The 17,437-nt window shown below is 40.9% G+C and overlaps 1 protein-coding gene across 7 annotated transcripts in view; it reads left to right on the top strand.

Annotated features, from left to right (window-relative positions):
• The window catches only part of KLF12 (KLF transcription factor 12), a 446,001-nt gene that overhangs the window by 148,492 nt on the left and 280,072 nt on the right, over nt 1–17,437 (top strand). For all 7 annotated transcript variants that reach the window (XM_059684825.1, XM_059684830.1, XM_059684828.1 and 4 more), the window contains one exon: nt 5,209–5,272. In XM_059684825.1, coding sequence (XP_059540808.1) covers nt 5,240–5,272 — 33 coding nt within the window. In that variant the 5' untranslated portion in view covers nt 5,209–5,239. The remainder of the gene's footprint in view (nt 1–5,208; nt 5,273–17,437) is intronic.

The raw sequence follows: 17,437 nt of genomic DNA, 5'->3' as shown, positions 1-17,437 counted from the left end.
CAACAGAAAGTGAAGAATTCAGAAAATCATTCTCTATTGCTTGTAGCTATTAAAGAGAAACAGGTGTAACAAGAATTTCTCCAGACTTACCACTAAAGCATGAGTAGTTGGTTCTAGGCAGTAATAATTTTGCTTAAAAGTACACCTGAAATTCTTTTCAACATGTACGAATTTATTTTTTCTTATTTGTCATGTTTTTCATGTAGAAATAAGTGACCAACCCTTTGCTTTTCTTCACCTGACAATGGAGAATTATTTTTGAAACCAGGAAAGGCAGGACCAAAACCATTTGCGATGAGTTTTTGATGAGGACAGTGACCTTTAAAACTTCTGTGCTTTGGGAAGATTTACTGGATAATTTCACAAGCCCATTTGGCAGAGCTAAGGAATCTCTTAATTAGGAGATTGATGAGATATTAACTTATTGGAAATGTGCCTTTGTTTTATTATATATCATGGCCTGCTTTTGATGTGCATTTGGGGAACAACACAAAGGCCCCTTACTTAGCATGAATAAAATTAGAGATTCATCTGTCTGTCTTGTGGTCGGTCTTAATTTAGGGAATTCTTTTCCTGTTTAAACCTTGGGCTGTTGATTGAAGAGTGATTATTCTCCTGTACGGCAGCACAGACTTGTATAGAATTACTTCAATTAGGGTAGGTGGGGTAGATAAAACAGGTATTATTTTGTTGTTGTCGTTAATCCTCACCCGAGGATATTTTTCTCATTGATTTTTAGAGAGATAGAGGGGGAGAGAGAGAGACATCAATGTAAGAGAGAAAGACATCAATTGGTTACTCCCTGCACACACCCTGACCGGGGTCAAGGATAGAACCTGCAACCCAGGTACGTGTCCTTGACCTGGAATCGAACCTGTGACCCTTTGGTGTGTGGGCAGACGCTCTATTTTCTGAGCCACATTGGCCAGGGCTGCTGCTGTAGAGAAGGAAATTGGGCCTCCGAGAGGTTTAATGAGTTGCTTAAGATTACACAGCCAGTGGATGATGGGAGTGAGGCTAGGGCAGGTCTTTTCAACTCTGAACTGTGTCTTATTTACTGTCATTGGAGCTACTTAAAGTGTAGGTGCAGGATGGGAGCAGAGGCAGAGATGATCTTGAGTGCTTTCAGAGATGCTGGAAATAAATGGAAAACCATAGTGAGTATTGTACCAGCCTTTCTGCAGGTTTAAAACGCACAGAGGTGTACATTTAAGTTAACCCACAAAGAGTCGTGCATTAAGATTTGGGATAAGGGGGTTTATAAGGACCCTGGCATCATGTAACTTGTTACCTTGAATATAAAATTAACTTTTGATCATCACTGTCACATGGATCTTAAAATAGTTCATGTGTTCAACTCAGAGAACTGGTTTCAAAACAAATGCCATCATTAGGTTACTTTGTAAACCCCCAAATGCTGTGGAAATGTGTGATATTGTATTATGTGTAATCCAAATAATGTCATGTTTATTTTAGTCTGCAGATTAATTGTAAAAAAAAAAAAAAGGATTATATAATTAAGTCTATAGTTACTTGGGTAAGATATCCACAATTGCTATAAAGGGGAGTTTTCTATATTTTATTTTTCTTTCATTTCTCATTATTAGCTTCACTCTTTCGACAAATATTTATCGATCTCTTAAATTTTGTTAGGCCCTGTGCTGTGTATTGGGAAATAAACGTGGGAACGGCACTGTGTTAATAGCATGTGTTTCTTTTCCTGGTGGGAATATAAATTGGTATAGTCTGTTTAAAAAGCAATTTGGTGATATTTTTTGACAGCCTAAAAAAATTCATATTATTTTGATCCAGTAATAATATAATTATGTTCTAAGGAAATAATGGTGCAGACTAGAGCCGCTAAGTGAAGGCTGACTGGCTGGGGGTGAGTGGTAGTGGAAACTCACGCTGGGCTCCAATCCCCAGTCCCGCTTTCTGATTAGGGTCTTTCTAGAGAGGGCATCCTTTCTAGTTGCACAAAGGGGTCATCCAGGCTAACAGAGGCTCCGGTGGACACAAGATTTACATAGAAGGGTGTTTAGTTGTTGTCAGTAATAGCAACAGATCATAGCCTATTAGACAGTGGAGTATTATGTATCCCTACAATGGGGTATTATAAATTTTTGATTAAGCATTAATAAATTGGTTCGTGAAAACGCTCATGGTGTTTTAAAATGTGGAAAAAAAATTACACAACCACATTTTGAGATATAAGGAGCCAGAATGTAAGATTGAAGCCAGTTTTGAAGTACCGGTATATTTTGTTAAGAAGTTGGAACTGATTGATTTAGATATATTTTGAAGACTAGGAAGGACAATATGTGTTTGATAAGAACATGGTGGTTTAAATGGCTTTTCAGTTCTTTCAAGGGATTCCATATTATGGCTTCATAATGTAAAACAGAAGAATTATACTCTAAATTTCAAGAGAATATTTCTAGTCTGCCACTTGGTATTAAAATATTATATTTATATTATACTAGAGGCCTGGTGCATGAATTCGTGCATGGATGGGTCTGGCTGGCCCTCCCCAATTGGAGCCAATCGGGCCAGGCTGGCCGGGAGGAGGGGACACGGGAGGTTGGCAGGCCAGCCTTGCCAGTGGTTGAGGTGGGGGGGTGGGGCAATCAGGGGAGGAGCCATGGGCGGTTGGTAGGCCAGCCCTGTCCCCTTATTGGGGTAAGGGGGCCGGCCAGGGGGAGGGGCCATGGGTGGTTGGCCGGCTGGCCCCATCCCATGGTCAAACTCCCAGTCGAACTCCTGGTCTAACTCCCATTTGAAGGGACAATTTGCATATTAGCCTTTTATTATATAGGATTGATTTTTTTTTTTAGTAATGTTTCTAATAGTAGTAAAAGCTATAGTATGCATTGGGATGTATGTTTTTGAGACATAAGAGACATATATAAGAGAGAGAGACAGACAGAGACAGGAATATATGTGTATGTGTATATATATCCATATATATACGTGTGTGTGTGTGTGTGTGTGTGTGTGTGTGTATTTATTTATTTAAACCTGGGATAAAAAATTAAAGCCAGTTCCCCTTACCGGCTACACTCATGTAAATTCTAGTACATTTCCTTTAGGGTAGGGCCTTATGAGTGAGTGAACTCTTTCTTTTTGTTCAAATGTATGGAAATACATGCAAAGGAAACCTGGCCCAGTGCTGCAGCACGGACATTGGCACAGAATGTCTAAGGACTCTAGGCGTGTCCCTTCTTGAATATAGTTCTAAATGGGGGGGAAAAAGTCAATTGCATCTAATAAGCTGGCTTAAGTGAATGCCAAAGAAAATTTGTCTCATGAAATGGAAATTCTGAAGCAAGTTACATAATGTTGAGGAAAAAAGACAAATAGGAGCATTTTCAAGATATATCCAAGTGGGGCAAATGGTCCATTTTAATCAGAACTCTTCAATCCAACAATATTTAATTATATTTGGGAAGATCCAAGTGGTCTTGGGGATTTGGAAGCTTTTGACCATATAAATATTTACTTTATATTTTCTTAATTTGTAAGAGGTGACATTTATTAACTTAGATCAGTTTTTAAAAGTTGCTTGGGTATTGGTCAACATGGAGCCCTAAAAAATGTATCATGTATCATATTAATTACTAGGGGCCCAGTGCACGAAATTCGTGCACTGGGTGTGTGTGTGGGGGGAGTGTCCCTCAGCCCAGCCTTCCCCCCTCTCACATACTAGGAGCCCTCAGGCGTTGACCCCCATCACCCTCCAATCGCAGGATCGGCCCCTTGCCCAGGCCTGACGCCTCTGACAGAGGTGTCAGGCCTGGGCAGGGGACCCCCATTTCCCCCCATCACTGGTTCTGCCCACTGGCTCTGGCCCCCGCCCAGGCCTGAGGCCTCTGGCCCAGGAATCATGCCTGGGCAGGGGACCCCCATCTCCCTCTGATCGCTTGCTCCACCCCCCGCCCAAGCCTGACGCCTCTGACCCAGGCTTCAGGCCTGGGCAAGGGGACCATCATATCCCCCCAATCCCCGGCTCTGCCCCCCGCCCAGGCCTGATGCCTCGGCCAGAGGAGTTGACCCTCATCACCCTCCAATCACCAATCACCGGATCGGCCCCTTGACCAGGCCTGAGGCCTCCGGCAGAGGTGTCAGGCCTGGGCAGGGGACCCCCAGCTCCCCGCGGTTGCAGGCTCCGCCCCTGCCCAGGCCTAACGCCTCTGGCTGAAGCGTCCGGCTCGGGCAGCGGGGACCCGCAGCTGCAGCGGCCCCGTGATCGTGGGCTCCACTTTAGGCCCAGGCAAGGGACCCCTAGTTCCTGGGACTGCCAGCTTAGACCGTGCCCAGCTCCCATCGCTGGCTCCACCCCTACTTCTTGCTATCACTGGCCAGGGCGGCAAAGGCGCCTGATTCTCTGATCATGGCTGGGGGGCAGGGCAAAGGCGGCCCCCCAGCTCTTAGCTCCCCCCTGGGTTTCCAATCACTGTCAGTGGCAGGGGGCTTCTTCCTGCTTTCCCTTTCGCCTCCCTGCATTGTGCCTACATATGCAAATTAACTGCCATCTTGTTGGCAGTTAACTGCCAATCTTAGTTGGCAGTTAACTGCCAATCATAGTTGGCAGTTAATTTGCATATAGCCCTGATTAGCCAATGAAAAGGGTATCGTCGTACGCCAATTACCATTTTTCTCTTTTATTAGTGTAGATTCTGCACATTTTTATCATCTGTAAAGAGGAAAAAAAACACATAAACATTTCCCCTGAAAACCAGCATGATTAAAAAAATCTCCTAGTTGCTAAGGATAATGGAGCCAAGTGCTCCAGTTGAAGTATTTGTGAATTCTCTTTCATATATTAGATTTACTTTTAAACTGCTTTCTACCAGTTGCTTCTCAGGCTTCTTTCTCTGTTGCATCCCATTCTTTTTCATTCTTCCCTCCCTGATCTTTCTCCAGATTTTCATTATCTTGTGTCCAGGATCTTTCTCAGTGTCATAGCTGGTATTTCTGCCTCTCTTCCCTCATTTCTCCATTTTGCCCTTTACATGGGTGCTAAAGAGCAAGCAAAAAAACAAGCAACGAAAGAAAACATATTCCTCAGCTATTATGTTTATGTCACTCCACTAATAAAGAACTTAAAGGATTGCAGAATTAGATTTTCTTTGTTTTCCTCCAATGGAAGTATTTTATCAACATGTGGAACTTTTCCTCATTGTTTGTTTTTGTGTGCTTTTCTTGCAGGATCAATGTGACTCTAGAAACAAATGGATGAATGAGTATCCATATGAAGAGGAAAACAATAAAGGTTGGTTGCTCAAACTGTATAATTGCAATGAAAATCCTATTTTGAACATGACTTTTGGGCAGATGTTTTCATTAGAGCACTTCCTTGTCTGAATATGAGACAGAGTTCAAGACTTGAACTGAGACATGCGCATCTGTCTGTAGAGTGTAATTTTTATTTTTAATGCCTTAAGTATAAGTAAATGTATGAGGAGGCAAACTGTTTTTGTACAAGTCTACCTGTCTTCAATTTTCAGAACTTAAGTTGGTGTTTTTAGAATCATCTTTTAGATGGAGAGTAGGAAATGGTAAACCAGGTGATAAAACTGATCATGGGGGCAAAGACAAAAAAGAGTAGCCAGATTTTGTTTAATATATATATCAGTTCCTACAAGCATAATTCCAATACCAACACCGTATGGTGTGTGATTTCAGCCTGCAAGTGTCCTTAAAATTTAACAATTGGCTCTGATGAGCTGGGGGGTCCAGCTAACTCGATGTCTCACACCATTGATAATTTCATTTCCAAAGTAATGAAACAATGTCACATTCTCCTTAACACAATAGGGTAAATGTAGTAAATTTACAATTTCCTGGCTCATCCCTATGTACATATGAAAACCTTCTTCACTCATTATCATGTAAATTGTATGTTTCCCTTAACTTATGTATGATGTTGATATAATATTACTTTATGTTTATGTTCAATTGTTATTAAATTTTTGTTTGAATGGGTTAGTGTTAGCTTTGTAAGTTTATGCATTTTGACAGTGTCATTGTTCTGTAACTAATTTTATGATAACTGAAGGTGATGGCAAAGAGAATCATTGTTTGACTACTTTACCTGAGGATGGACTTTGAAAATATTATCATGATTGACTGTAATATACTATATGTGGTTCATTCTAAATGATTGTGCCTCATAGCTATAATTCATGAGTTCATAAGTCTTTATAGAGGAAGGAGCAGTGAGGATTTCACTGAATATGTTTTCCCAATGAATTATTTTTTCTATTGCTGTTTTTCATATTTTTGATCCATCCATATTTTCAGTTATAGCTGCCTTAGAACAGAATGCATTTGATGCTTGTTTTAAGCTGGCTTGAATCTGATGCTGTTAGTTTTAACAAAGTCTGATTCTGGGGGAAAATTGCAGAATTTGAACATTTATCTTTCCTAAATATTTCAAATATATTAGTGAGGTCGTTATTAAGATGAAGTTTAAAAAAAATCTCAGCAGTGGAAGCAACATTGCCACTGTCTGCATAATTGAAAAGGAATTTGAATATGGCTTGTAAAATTATTTCGTACATTTCCTCCTGTTTGCCAGTGGTGATAAAATCTTGCAGAGTCACAGAATATCATACTGTGTCTTTGTGCTTGGGTTTTAAAATTAACAGCCTAAATAGCATTTGTAAAATTTCTTTTGTGGCTATAAATGTCTTAACTTCCAGGAGCAGTCTTCATCTATCCTTTCCTTAAAAAAATATATAAAACACACACACACATATATAATTAAGTTATTTCTTATATTCAATTTCTAATTTTTTCTTTTACTCAATTTCATTGCACTTGAAGTTGTCCCTGTTAAAAAACATCAAATAAATTCTAAAAAGCTTCCAGATATCCATTATTTTTGCTCCCAAATATTTGCATGAAGTCCTGTCTCCATGCTCTTAAATGCATTTCAGCAGCTGCTGTCGTTGTGAATGAGGTGACTCGTTTGTGGATCCGGCTCCACACCCTGGCTTTACTCCACTTGCTTTCCAGCCGCTGCTATGCTTAACCAGGTGCTTCTCAGCAGCTGGCTTAGAGCAGGTGTCCAAAACATGCACATACACATGAATTTGTCCAGCTTATCAGAGCTCTCTGAAAACTTCTGCTCTCAGGCTACCTCTGATGAACAGCTGCTTAAACCATGCGGCCTAGCAATGGGTGCCTTCTACTTCTTGTGTTTAGAATCTAAGAGGAGGACAATAGCAAACCTTTCTGAGAAAGCTGTAGTTCCTTACAAAATAAAAAAATAAAAAAGTTTGTTTTATAATGATGCCGTGATGGATGCATAGAATGTGGTTACTTGACATGTCTTCTCCATGAAGTTCCAGTTCTTCACACAGGATAGAAAGATTGTAATAGCAGCCACTCATCCTTCTTTCCATTTAGAACTGAGTCGGTATAGTTGCTCAGAAAGCCCTGTTGGCGGAAATGAAACATTTGTTGTTGGCAAACGTTTATATATAGTAGCTGCCTAGGCTGTAAGCATGGAATCAAAAACAGTCAAGCCATGGCTCTGCAATTCTCTCTGTATGATCTTGGACCAGTGACTTCTTTCTGAATTTTACCCTTCAAATTGCAAGGTAGATTGCATAACACCTGTCCTACCTATTTCTAGAGTTGTTGGGGGGGGGGGGCGTGAAAGAAAATATGACATATTTGTGGAAACAGTTTAAGATTGTAGAATTCTAAAGCTGTGTGTGGTATTGATGCTATTATTTTTACAGCCTGTGACAGAGATTCACGACATTTTTGTCTGACTTTACATCTGAAAGTCAAGCATTTTCAGAAACGAAAGCACCCTCAGAGTTCACTGACTGACACGTGCCTGGTGTGTGGCGGCCTTCTACAGGAGTTGGCTGCTTTAGCATTAGGTTGAGTACTCTTTGGAATTTCCTACAGTGTGAAGCACTTCACCCTATTTCCAGGCACATATAATTATATTACAAGTTCTTCCTCTTACGAGCCAAATCAGTAGATTGGATAATGACATTCAGTAGGCACATCACATATTTATTATGATATCGTCCTCGATTAGGTCACTCTTCTGTCAAGTCCCTTCCCCTTTGGGTCCCTCATTTCTCTGATCTGGGAAATTAGAACAAAATGATATACAGGGAGTTGAGAAAGATTATGCAATTATTGAAGTAGAATAATGGCTTCCTTATTTGAAAAGATGATGCATTGCTCATTTTACAAACATTAAAGCAGGCAAAGCCCTATTGTCTCCCCGCCTCACGCCTATCAACAGTGGGTGAACAATATTTACAACATCTCTGTGTGAATACATGCAAGTAAATAGAGGCAGTTTTACAAAAATTTCCAAAGAAGAGTTATTTTTTTTTTCACTTTGCTTCCAATATAATGGAAGAAATAGAAACTGAATTTAAAATGAACCATTTATTAATTTCTAGCTGATGTCCTATCATCAAAGTGATGCTGTTACTTACGAGTTAAGGGAGAAAAAAACCCACTTTTTGAGTTCTGGCAATTCTGCTTAGACGGAATTTAACTTTCAACATCTTTTGACTTTTTGCTAAGAAAGATGGGAAATTGATGGTATTTCTTTCTAACTACCTTTCCCTCTTCCTGTTTTACTACCTTTTCAAAATTGAGGTTATTATTCATTATTTCTGATTGTTAGTCATAATTATGAGAGCTATTTCATCTTCATTCTTATTTTTCCCAGAAATATGAAAACAAGGCCTTACTGTCGTCTGGCATCTGTGTTCCTGTGAAGGCTGATCATTCATGTGTTCTTGTGTTGCTTTTTGGGCAGATATCCATGGACTATTTTTAGTAAACTAAGAGTTAAGTAAATATATCGATTTTTGTCTGGTTTTTATCATCTATATTGGTTTTTCTTGGCTTCTGCCACTGACGTCTGAGAAGTAGAGTCTGTTTTTATGTCTTCAGATTTTAACATTATAATGAAAAAATATTTTCTATTTGTTTTGCTTTCTACTTTAGGAACCCTGAAAATATGTATAATGTTTCTCCTTGATTTTCCATATCTGTAATCTTCCCCTTTAACTTTTTATTTTTCTTACTGTGCTTTTCCATTAAACATTTTTTTTTCTTACTATGTTCTCAGTCAAATTATTTATTATTTTGTACTTGCTTTGTGGCTTTTTATCTCTGTAGTATTTATAGCTCTGTCAGCATATTTTTTTCACATGTTTTAGTTATCTTCTATTATATCATTTGAACCCTTGTACTTCTTCCTTGAACTTTTTTTTTTTTTTTTTTTTTAAGAAAGACCCCTTTGTTTCTAATTCATTTTTGAGTCTACGAAGTGCTATTTGTCTGAATTCTTCATCTGTTTCTTTGGGTGATTTTTTCAGGGATGTTTGTTCTTCACTGGCTTTTGCTTACATTTCTCTCTTGCTTTTGATATTTTCTGCTTTTTGCACAGTTCCCTCGTGGCCTCTCTCTGATTGTTACCCATCTGTAAACGGGGCCAGTAGATTCTAACATTGCAGGTGGTACTGTGGGCAGGGGCACAAACAGTTTCGGTATGAGCCAGATGAGTCCAAATCTTTGATTTGTGCTTATTTCAAATACTTTCTAGATAAAAGTGTCACTTCCAGAGTTTCCCTCGGTTTCCATTTACGGCACAGCCGCTGAGACAAAGGTTCCTGTCTCCATCTCTCTGCCATTTCTAGCAGACCCCTAATAATAATGCCTACCCCATAAAGTTGTTGTGAAGATTAAATGAAAAAGATAATGCTACAGAATTTGCCTATTGCCTGGCTGTTACTAAGCGCTCATTAAAATGGCCATTTTTATTATTTTAAGCCATTTTAATTGTATTTTGAATGTAGTTAGTTTAGTTTTAGGAGAATTTGCTGCTCAGGCCAGTATTTGTATATATATAGGGTGTGCCTATATTTGTATATATACACATACACACACACACACACACACACACACACACACTTTAACAGCTGATAACTCAATTTCACTCCTTTTCAGATTTAACTGATGTGAAATAATGAGTGAAGCTTGGAACAAAGAAAATTTATTGAAAAGTGCCACTAGACTTTTCTAAAAAATATGGTTTTATTGATTTCAGAGAGAGGAAAGGGGTGGGGAGAGAGAGATAGAAACATCACTGATGAGAGAGAATGCCCTCATGCCCCCCCAATCCGGGCATGTGCCCTGACTGGGCATGGAACTATGACCTCCCAGTTCATAGGTAGATGCTCAACCATGAGCAACACCTGCCGGGCTAGACTTTTTTTTAATGGGATACACAAAAGATAAAGTTTATAGTGTAAAACCCGGCAGTAGTCAACGAATTGAGGGCACACAAATACTGAACGAAATGATTTGTGATGCTTGCCATTTCATTGCTTTGCCAGGACCAGAATGGTCATCAGTTTGAAAACAGGCATTGACAAAAAAACAGGCATTGACAAAAAAAAAAATTATTCATTTTTGTAGATTCTTTTAAATTTTGAAAATGAACTGTATGTTAATAAACACTGGCTTTATGATCAAAGTGCGTATACATTTTTCGGATACCCCATATTTTTTCAAAATTGTTACTTTTTTTATAAAGATTGATACATCTGGTTTTCTTTTGGAGGAAATAAGTCCTTGAAGACATTGGATATGCTGTGGTAGTTGGTACACACATTATTCGGTTCACTTACAGTATATTGACAAATTCTATTGTTTTAGTCAGGCTTCTTCAGAGAAACAGAACTAATAGAAATACACACACACACACACACACACACACACATATATATATATATCATGTAATTATATATATATCATATATATCATGTAATTATATATATATCATATATATCATGTAATTATATATAATATATAATATATATTATATAATTTACTATATATTATATATTATATATTATATATATTATAATACATAATATATATATATAATTACATGATATATATGATTTGTTATTAGGAATTGGCTCATTTGATTATTGAGACTGAGAAGTCCCACCGTCTATAGTGGTGTAGTCCCAAAGGCCAGAGGACCAGGGGAGCCAATTGCATAAATCAAAGTTTAAGGACAGGAGAAGGATGATGTTATCCTGGCTTCAGCAGGCAAAAAGGGACTGATTCTCTCTCTTTGTCTACTTTTTGTTCTATTTGGGCCCTCAACAGAGTAGATGCCCACTCATTTTTTTTTGGGGGGGGGGACAGTCTGCTTTATGAGCCCACTGAGTCAAATACTAACTTCATCCTGAAACACCCTCACAGAGATACCCAGAATAATGTTTATTGTGGGTAACCTGTGGCTCAGTCAGGTTGACACATAAAATCAACCATCACATCTATCCTGTGTTGTAAATAAATCTAGCACTCATATTTAGCATTTATTATTTATTCCACATTGGGCTACAAAGACAAAGTATGTTGAGCCCTATCTTCAACATGTCAACTCAGGGACAGGCAAATAACTTACTACAACTTGATGTGATTCATGCCATAATATGGTTAATAAAAACTTAGAGAGCTGGTGAGGGCCATGGACGGATTCACATATGTAGTGACATTTGACCTGGACCTTGTATGACAGTATCACATTGACTGGAAGAAATGGGAGCAATTGAGAAAAGTTACAATCTTTTGTTTAAAAAATTTCTTAGTAAATAGAAAATTATATATTTTTTTCTTTGGGCACAAAAGTGCCCTGCAGAATTTCCTCTTGAAGTTAAGGGTAAATGTGATATTTGGTGGTATCATTAAATATTTCAGCTAGAATCTTTGAGGCTCATTTATGGGTCCAAATGATATTTGCTCTTTCTCCCTGTCTTTCCCCTCCTGTTCTCCCCCCTATTCCTTTGTCTCTCTGTCTCCCCCTTGCTCGTGTGCTCTTGAGCTCTCACTCTCTTTCTTCCCACACATTTTCATTCTCTGGCCACTTGGTTATAGTGGTTCATCAGCTAAGCTTTAGAGCATCATATTTAGAATACATTATCAAAGTAGTTTATATAACATATATATAAAATTGAGTGATCTGCCCTGACCGGTTTGGCTCAGTGGATAGAGCGCCGGCCTGCGGACTGAAAGGTCCCAGGTTCGATTCCGGTCAAGGGCATGTACCTTGGTTGCGGGCACATCCCCAGTAGGAGGTGTGCAGGAGGCGGCTGATCGATATTCTCTCTCATTGATGTTTTTGGCTCTCTATCCTTCTCCCTTCCTCTCTGTAAAAAATCAATAAAATATATTTTTTAAAAAATTGAGTGATCATAAAAATGATATCAACATCCTTTAAATGCAACCTTTTTAGTTAACAATTTGATTTAATGAGAACATTACATATTAGAGCAACACAGTAATTGATTATTAAAAGCATTTATTAAAGTATAATATCTATCTGTTTCATTTTATGTGTCAACATCTGCACATTAGAAAAAAAATAGTAACCTCCTTCCCCTCTTTCAAGCTATGTTAGCTGAGAATTAATGTCTTACTATTCTCTTAAGTAATCTTTGTTTAATAAAATCATGAATAATTATTGACTCAACAATGAGTCCAATTCTTTTTCTTATACATAATTTAGACCTTCAGTATACTTTACAGCCTAATGGAAGTAAGATTCACAACTATTCCAACTTAAGAGTCAATTGATTATTAATATTCAACATGCTTTGTTTTCCTGGAACTAATTTTGGTTCTAAATTCTGTATCAGTCAGATCATGTTTCCAGACCAAAGGGGTCCGTTTGCTTGCGAGCATCAAAGCCAAATAAGACACAAATAGGAGTTTGCAGCAAAGAAAGTAAAGGTTTATTTTAGGAAGTGGCCCACGACCCGAGACAGGTGAGCTGATGCTCAAAGACCTGGTTCCCCAGTGGCTTCCAGGGGATGGATTATATAGGGGGGAAATTATTAAGCTTGGTGACTAAGGGAGTTAGTGTCTGGTCAGGGACATGGCCTCTACTGATGGATCAGTGCTAGGGTAGAGGTAATTGATCAGTGCGTTTGGTGCTGATTCCAGCCATGGCATAGCTTCATCTGTTTTTTTCCCAATTTTCTGGGCCTGAAGCTATGGGAGCACATGTACAGTGTGATTGAAACTTCGTGGCCCATGCGCAGAAGTCGGTATTTTGTGGAAGAGCCACACTCTAGGGGCCAAAGAACTGCATGTGGCTCGTGAGCCGCAGTTTGCCGACCACTGGATAGACTATGGGATTTATTATCAGAATTTGGTCTCATTTAACTGCTGGAACTAGTTTTTAAGCAATTTCGTCTGTATAGTTGGTGCTAGGCCTGACGTTGTAGGTCAGGCAACCAGGAAGGAAGGATGAGGAGGAAGTCTGGGAGAGCAAGGACAAACCAGAAACTATGAGGATGAGCTGGATGCCACACAGATTGTCACTGCCTCCAAGCCTCCAACCTCAGGGTGCTGGGAAGTACAGGAGAAGCTGCTGCCCTTCAGTGAGCCAAACACATCATGGCCTGGGAATCACAGCTGGACAGATCCTGTGGGAGCTGCAGGAGCTGTGGGCTGACCTGTCCCTGCTCCAGCACCAGCACCAGCACCGGCACCGGCACCGGCACCAGCACCAGCACCAGCACCAGCAAGGTGAGCCACATCAGTGACAACTTGTGCAAGCTATGCTTGCATCTGGAGCCCTGCATTGACCTGAGTGTGAAGTAAATATGACTGCTGCTGCACTTCTGCCTTCTGCATCTTACCAAAATGTCTCTTACAAGCCTGGAGCTATGGAACTACGTGGGGAAGACAGTCCTGGGAAATGCAGGTCAAGCTCAGTTAAGTTGTGGCCATTCATATCCACCACTGAGGCCCACACTGCCGGTTCTCTCCCTTTCCACACACAGGTCTCTCACCCTACCCTTTCCTCCACCTGAATGTCATAGATCATGTACCTTTTTGGAGTCCTGCTTTCCTTCCTTAACCCTGCTAGTCCTGTAGCAGGCCTGAAGCTCAGCCCCTGGGGTCCAGCCTTGCCGGGGAAACCAGGGCCCACACAGGGGAGGTGAACAGTTCTGGAAAACCAGCTGCCAGGATTCACCGTTTCTGAGCTCTGCTCATCTCTTAAGAAACTGCAGGATCATCCGTGGCCTCCGGCGGTCCTTGGCTTTGTGATTGGTGTCAGTAGTAGCTGAGACCACTCTGTTCCTGGATTTTGATTGTGTATCAGAATGGCATATAGACCGATTAAGTTCAGGCCAGGACGACGTGGCCTCAGGAAGCTACCACTGAGAGCACAGGCAAGACAAACAGCATGAGAACAAGGGTGGGTTCTTACTTTGTGCATGTGGAATGTGTGAGTTGTCTTGGCATTAAGGTCTTATCCAGGTAGTACAGTTTGGAGCAACATCATGAGTGAGAAGGTAATCAAGAGCTTCTATTCAGAGTCTGAATGAATAAATCGGGTACAGCAGAAGGTTAGGGGTGAGGTTGACCGGAGGATAGTATCAGGAGGACAGCTAATAAGGAGGCAGGAAGTAACTCAGACTGGGTGCATGAACCAGGAGGCACTAATACAGGAGGGAAAGAGAGAGTGGGTGGTTAGAGGGCAAAGGGCAACCCTGGCGGCACTTCCAAAGGGGAAGCCTGCTGCACCAAGAGAGGTGCAGCCACAGCAGCTTCTCTGGAGCAGGGCTGGGCAAGTGGCTTATCTCACATGTCAACTCTGGTATCTAGTGAGGTGTCCTGGAGGGCTGTGATAGGCCTTGGTACAGGACTAGGAAATCCTGTACAATGGGACATCCTGGAACAGAGATAAAAGGAGCACTTGGGGAGGTAAGAGAAGGTACCCAGAGAGGGCACTAGCCTCTTACTGGATTCCAGGAGGAAAAAAAAAGCTTTTGAAAACAACCTGGCTTAAATTTCCAGAATTCCATTAATAACCCTAGAAAAGATATGATTTTAGTTTGTGATTTAGAATAAATTCAGAAGTAGAGCTGTAATCAAAATGAGAATAAGGACAATTAGATTGCTAAAAAAAAAAAGAAATTAGTTACTGGTAGACTATATCAGTTTGTATTTATACATTTATACTTTCTCTGTGTATGGGGGAGAAGGAGAGAGATTTTCTAGTTTATGGGTAAATGCATGCTAGATATTTCTGAGCTTTAATTAAAATTTTTATATAATTACTCAGTTACTTTTAAACTGAATTGCAAATGTAATCCACATTTCTTAAACACCAGGATCACATGAATTAAGACACTTTACTTGGTTATTACCTTTGTTGACTCAATTTTTCTTCAAGTGTTGAGGACTTCTCATGGGGTTTCTTGTTGCCCGACTATAGATAAGGAGGACAGAAAATGTTATCTAGAGAATTTGTCATATTTATTCTTGTAAACTCCTGTCATGCACCTTATGCTCATTTAAAAAAGGAGGGAGTGTGGGAGGTAAGTGGGAATCTGACTGCTGGGCCAGAATTCTGTGTCCATCTATGACAACCTTTATCAGTCTCTGAAATACTAAGGGACTTGCCTAAGGCTGCACAGTAGTTAGTTGCAGAACTGCATATATCTATTCTCCATTTTCTGACACTTATTTGTACATCATTTCTAAAAGTGCCAGTTAGAGTAAAATGTACCAGTATTGAAATTAATATGGAGTTGGTACTTGTGGAAATATCCAGTGGGAAGAGGAGAAACTGAGTGATTACAGGTAGAGCAAAATTTATTTTTAAAGCAATTGCATGATAGATTTACATTTATAATTTCTAGTTCCATACTAGGACTTAAATGCAACTTACATTCTTACTTGTCTAATTGGATAATTATTGCAGCCCAATTTACCTCTTAACTCTCTCTGTAGAGTTTGGAGAAAATTAAAATATCAAGTCTTCTGAACTGGACCTGGCCTGCATTTTGGCAGTTCCTCAGCCCAAAGAGCTTAGGGATTTCTGTGTTACAACTAAGGGTGAGAACTGGCTCCTCTTTCCTGGTTCTCTTCTGTTATATAAGAGATGCTTACTTTTTGTTCTGCCAGAAGCAATATATGTTGTTGTAATGTAAGAATTTATGGGAGAAAGAAAGATGTGAGGGGAATATGGTTACTCAAAGAATGAGTTCACCGACAGAGATGAGCGAAAGTAAAGGTTTATTACAGAAAAGCTCCCTGCTGCAGGGAGGGGGCCCAAGCATGTTGCAGGGGCAGTTCCTTTGTCTAAGGCAGCGGTTCTCAACCTGTGGGTCGTGACCCCTTTGGGGGTCGAATGACCCTTTCACAAGGGTTGCCTAAGACCATTGGAAAACACATATATCTACACTAATAAAAGATGAAGATGCTAATTGACTGTACCTTCACTACACCCACCAGGCAATCAGAAGAGTATGCAAATTAATCCAACAAAGATGGCCGTTAAATTTGCATACTGCAGGTGGGGCGGGCAGCGCCAGACACCACCCAGGGAAGTGGAGCCAGCGAACGCCCTGGCCAGAAGCCTGAGGCCTGGGCAGGGGTGGAACCGGCATTTGCACAGGGCTGGGAGTCCCCTGCCCAGGACTAATGCCCCGGCCACAGGCCTGAGGCCTGGGCAGATGCGGAGTGGGCCATCAGAGCGGGCTGGGGATCCCCTGCCAGGCCTAATGCCCGGCGAGAGTCCTGAGGCCTGGGCAGGGGCAGAGCCTGTGATTGGAGTGAGCTGCAGGTCCCCTGCCCAGGCCTAAGGCCTGGCCTAAGGCCTTAGGCCTGGGCACGGGCCGAGCCAGGGATTGGTGTGGACTACAGAGGAAACACCTTTTCTGACCACTCATTGGCTAAGCTCCCTGTATGCCACTGGTAACTTAGGTAATAAGAATCCAAGAAGATGATGTAGAGCTTTTCCACCTCACTCCTGGAGAAAAAAAATGAATGTCTGCTGCTGGAGGGGCTAAGAAATATCATATCCTGCCCTAGCCAGTTTGGCTCAGTGGATAATGCCTCTGCCTGCCTACCACACGGTCTGGGTTCAGTTCTGACCAAGGGCATGTATCTAGGTTGCAGGCTCTTCCCTGGCTCGGGCCCAAGTCAGCGATCATGCAGGAGGCAACCAATCAGAGTGTTCCTTTCACTTTGATGTTTCTCTCTGTCTTTCCCTTTCTGTTCCACATTCTCTAAAAATCAATGGAAACATATCCTCAGGTGAGGATAAAAAAAATAAAGAAATGTCATATCCTATGAAAGACACATCTTGAAAATGCCTAAAGAAAGTTGTCATTTTTTCATGGTGAAGGGACTGGAGTCCGTGTTGATGCAAACACCTTGGTGGCTGTGGTGACTGGCAGTGGCTGCAGCAGCGGGGTGATGGGGCTGGTGCCTTCCCCTGATCAGTCTGGTGGCCTCCCACAAAGGGAGGTCAGACTGCGGCTTAGGTCTGCTTCCCAAGGGGAGCAGGGAGCGGGCCTAAGCCGTCAGTAGTACATCCCCTGAGGGCTTCCAGTATGTGAGAGGGGGC

This window comes from Myotis daubentonii, chromosome 2 (genome assembly GCF_963259705.1).
Source record: "Myotis daubentonii chromosome 2, mMyoDau2.1, whole genome shotgun sequence".
NCBI classification, from domain to species: Eukaryota; Metazoa; Chordata; class Mammalia; order Chiroptera; family Vespertilionidae; genus Myotis; species Myotis daubentonii.
Note: the sequence above shows the minus strand (reverse complement) of the source record. Positions and strands in the feature narration are given on the sequence as shown.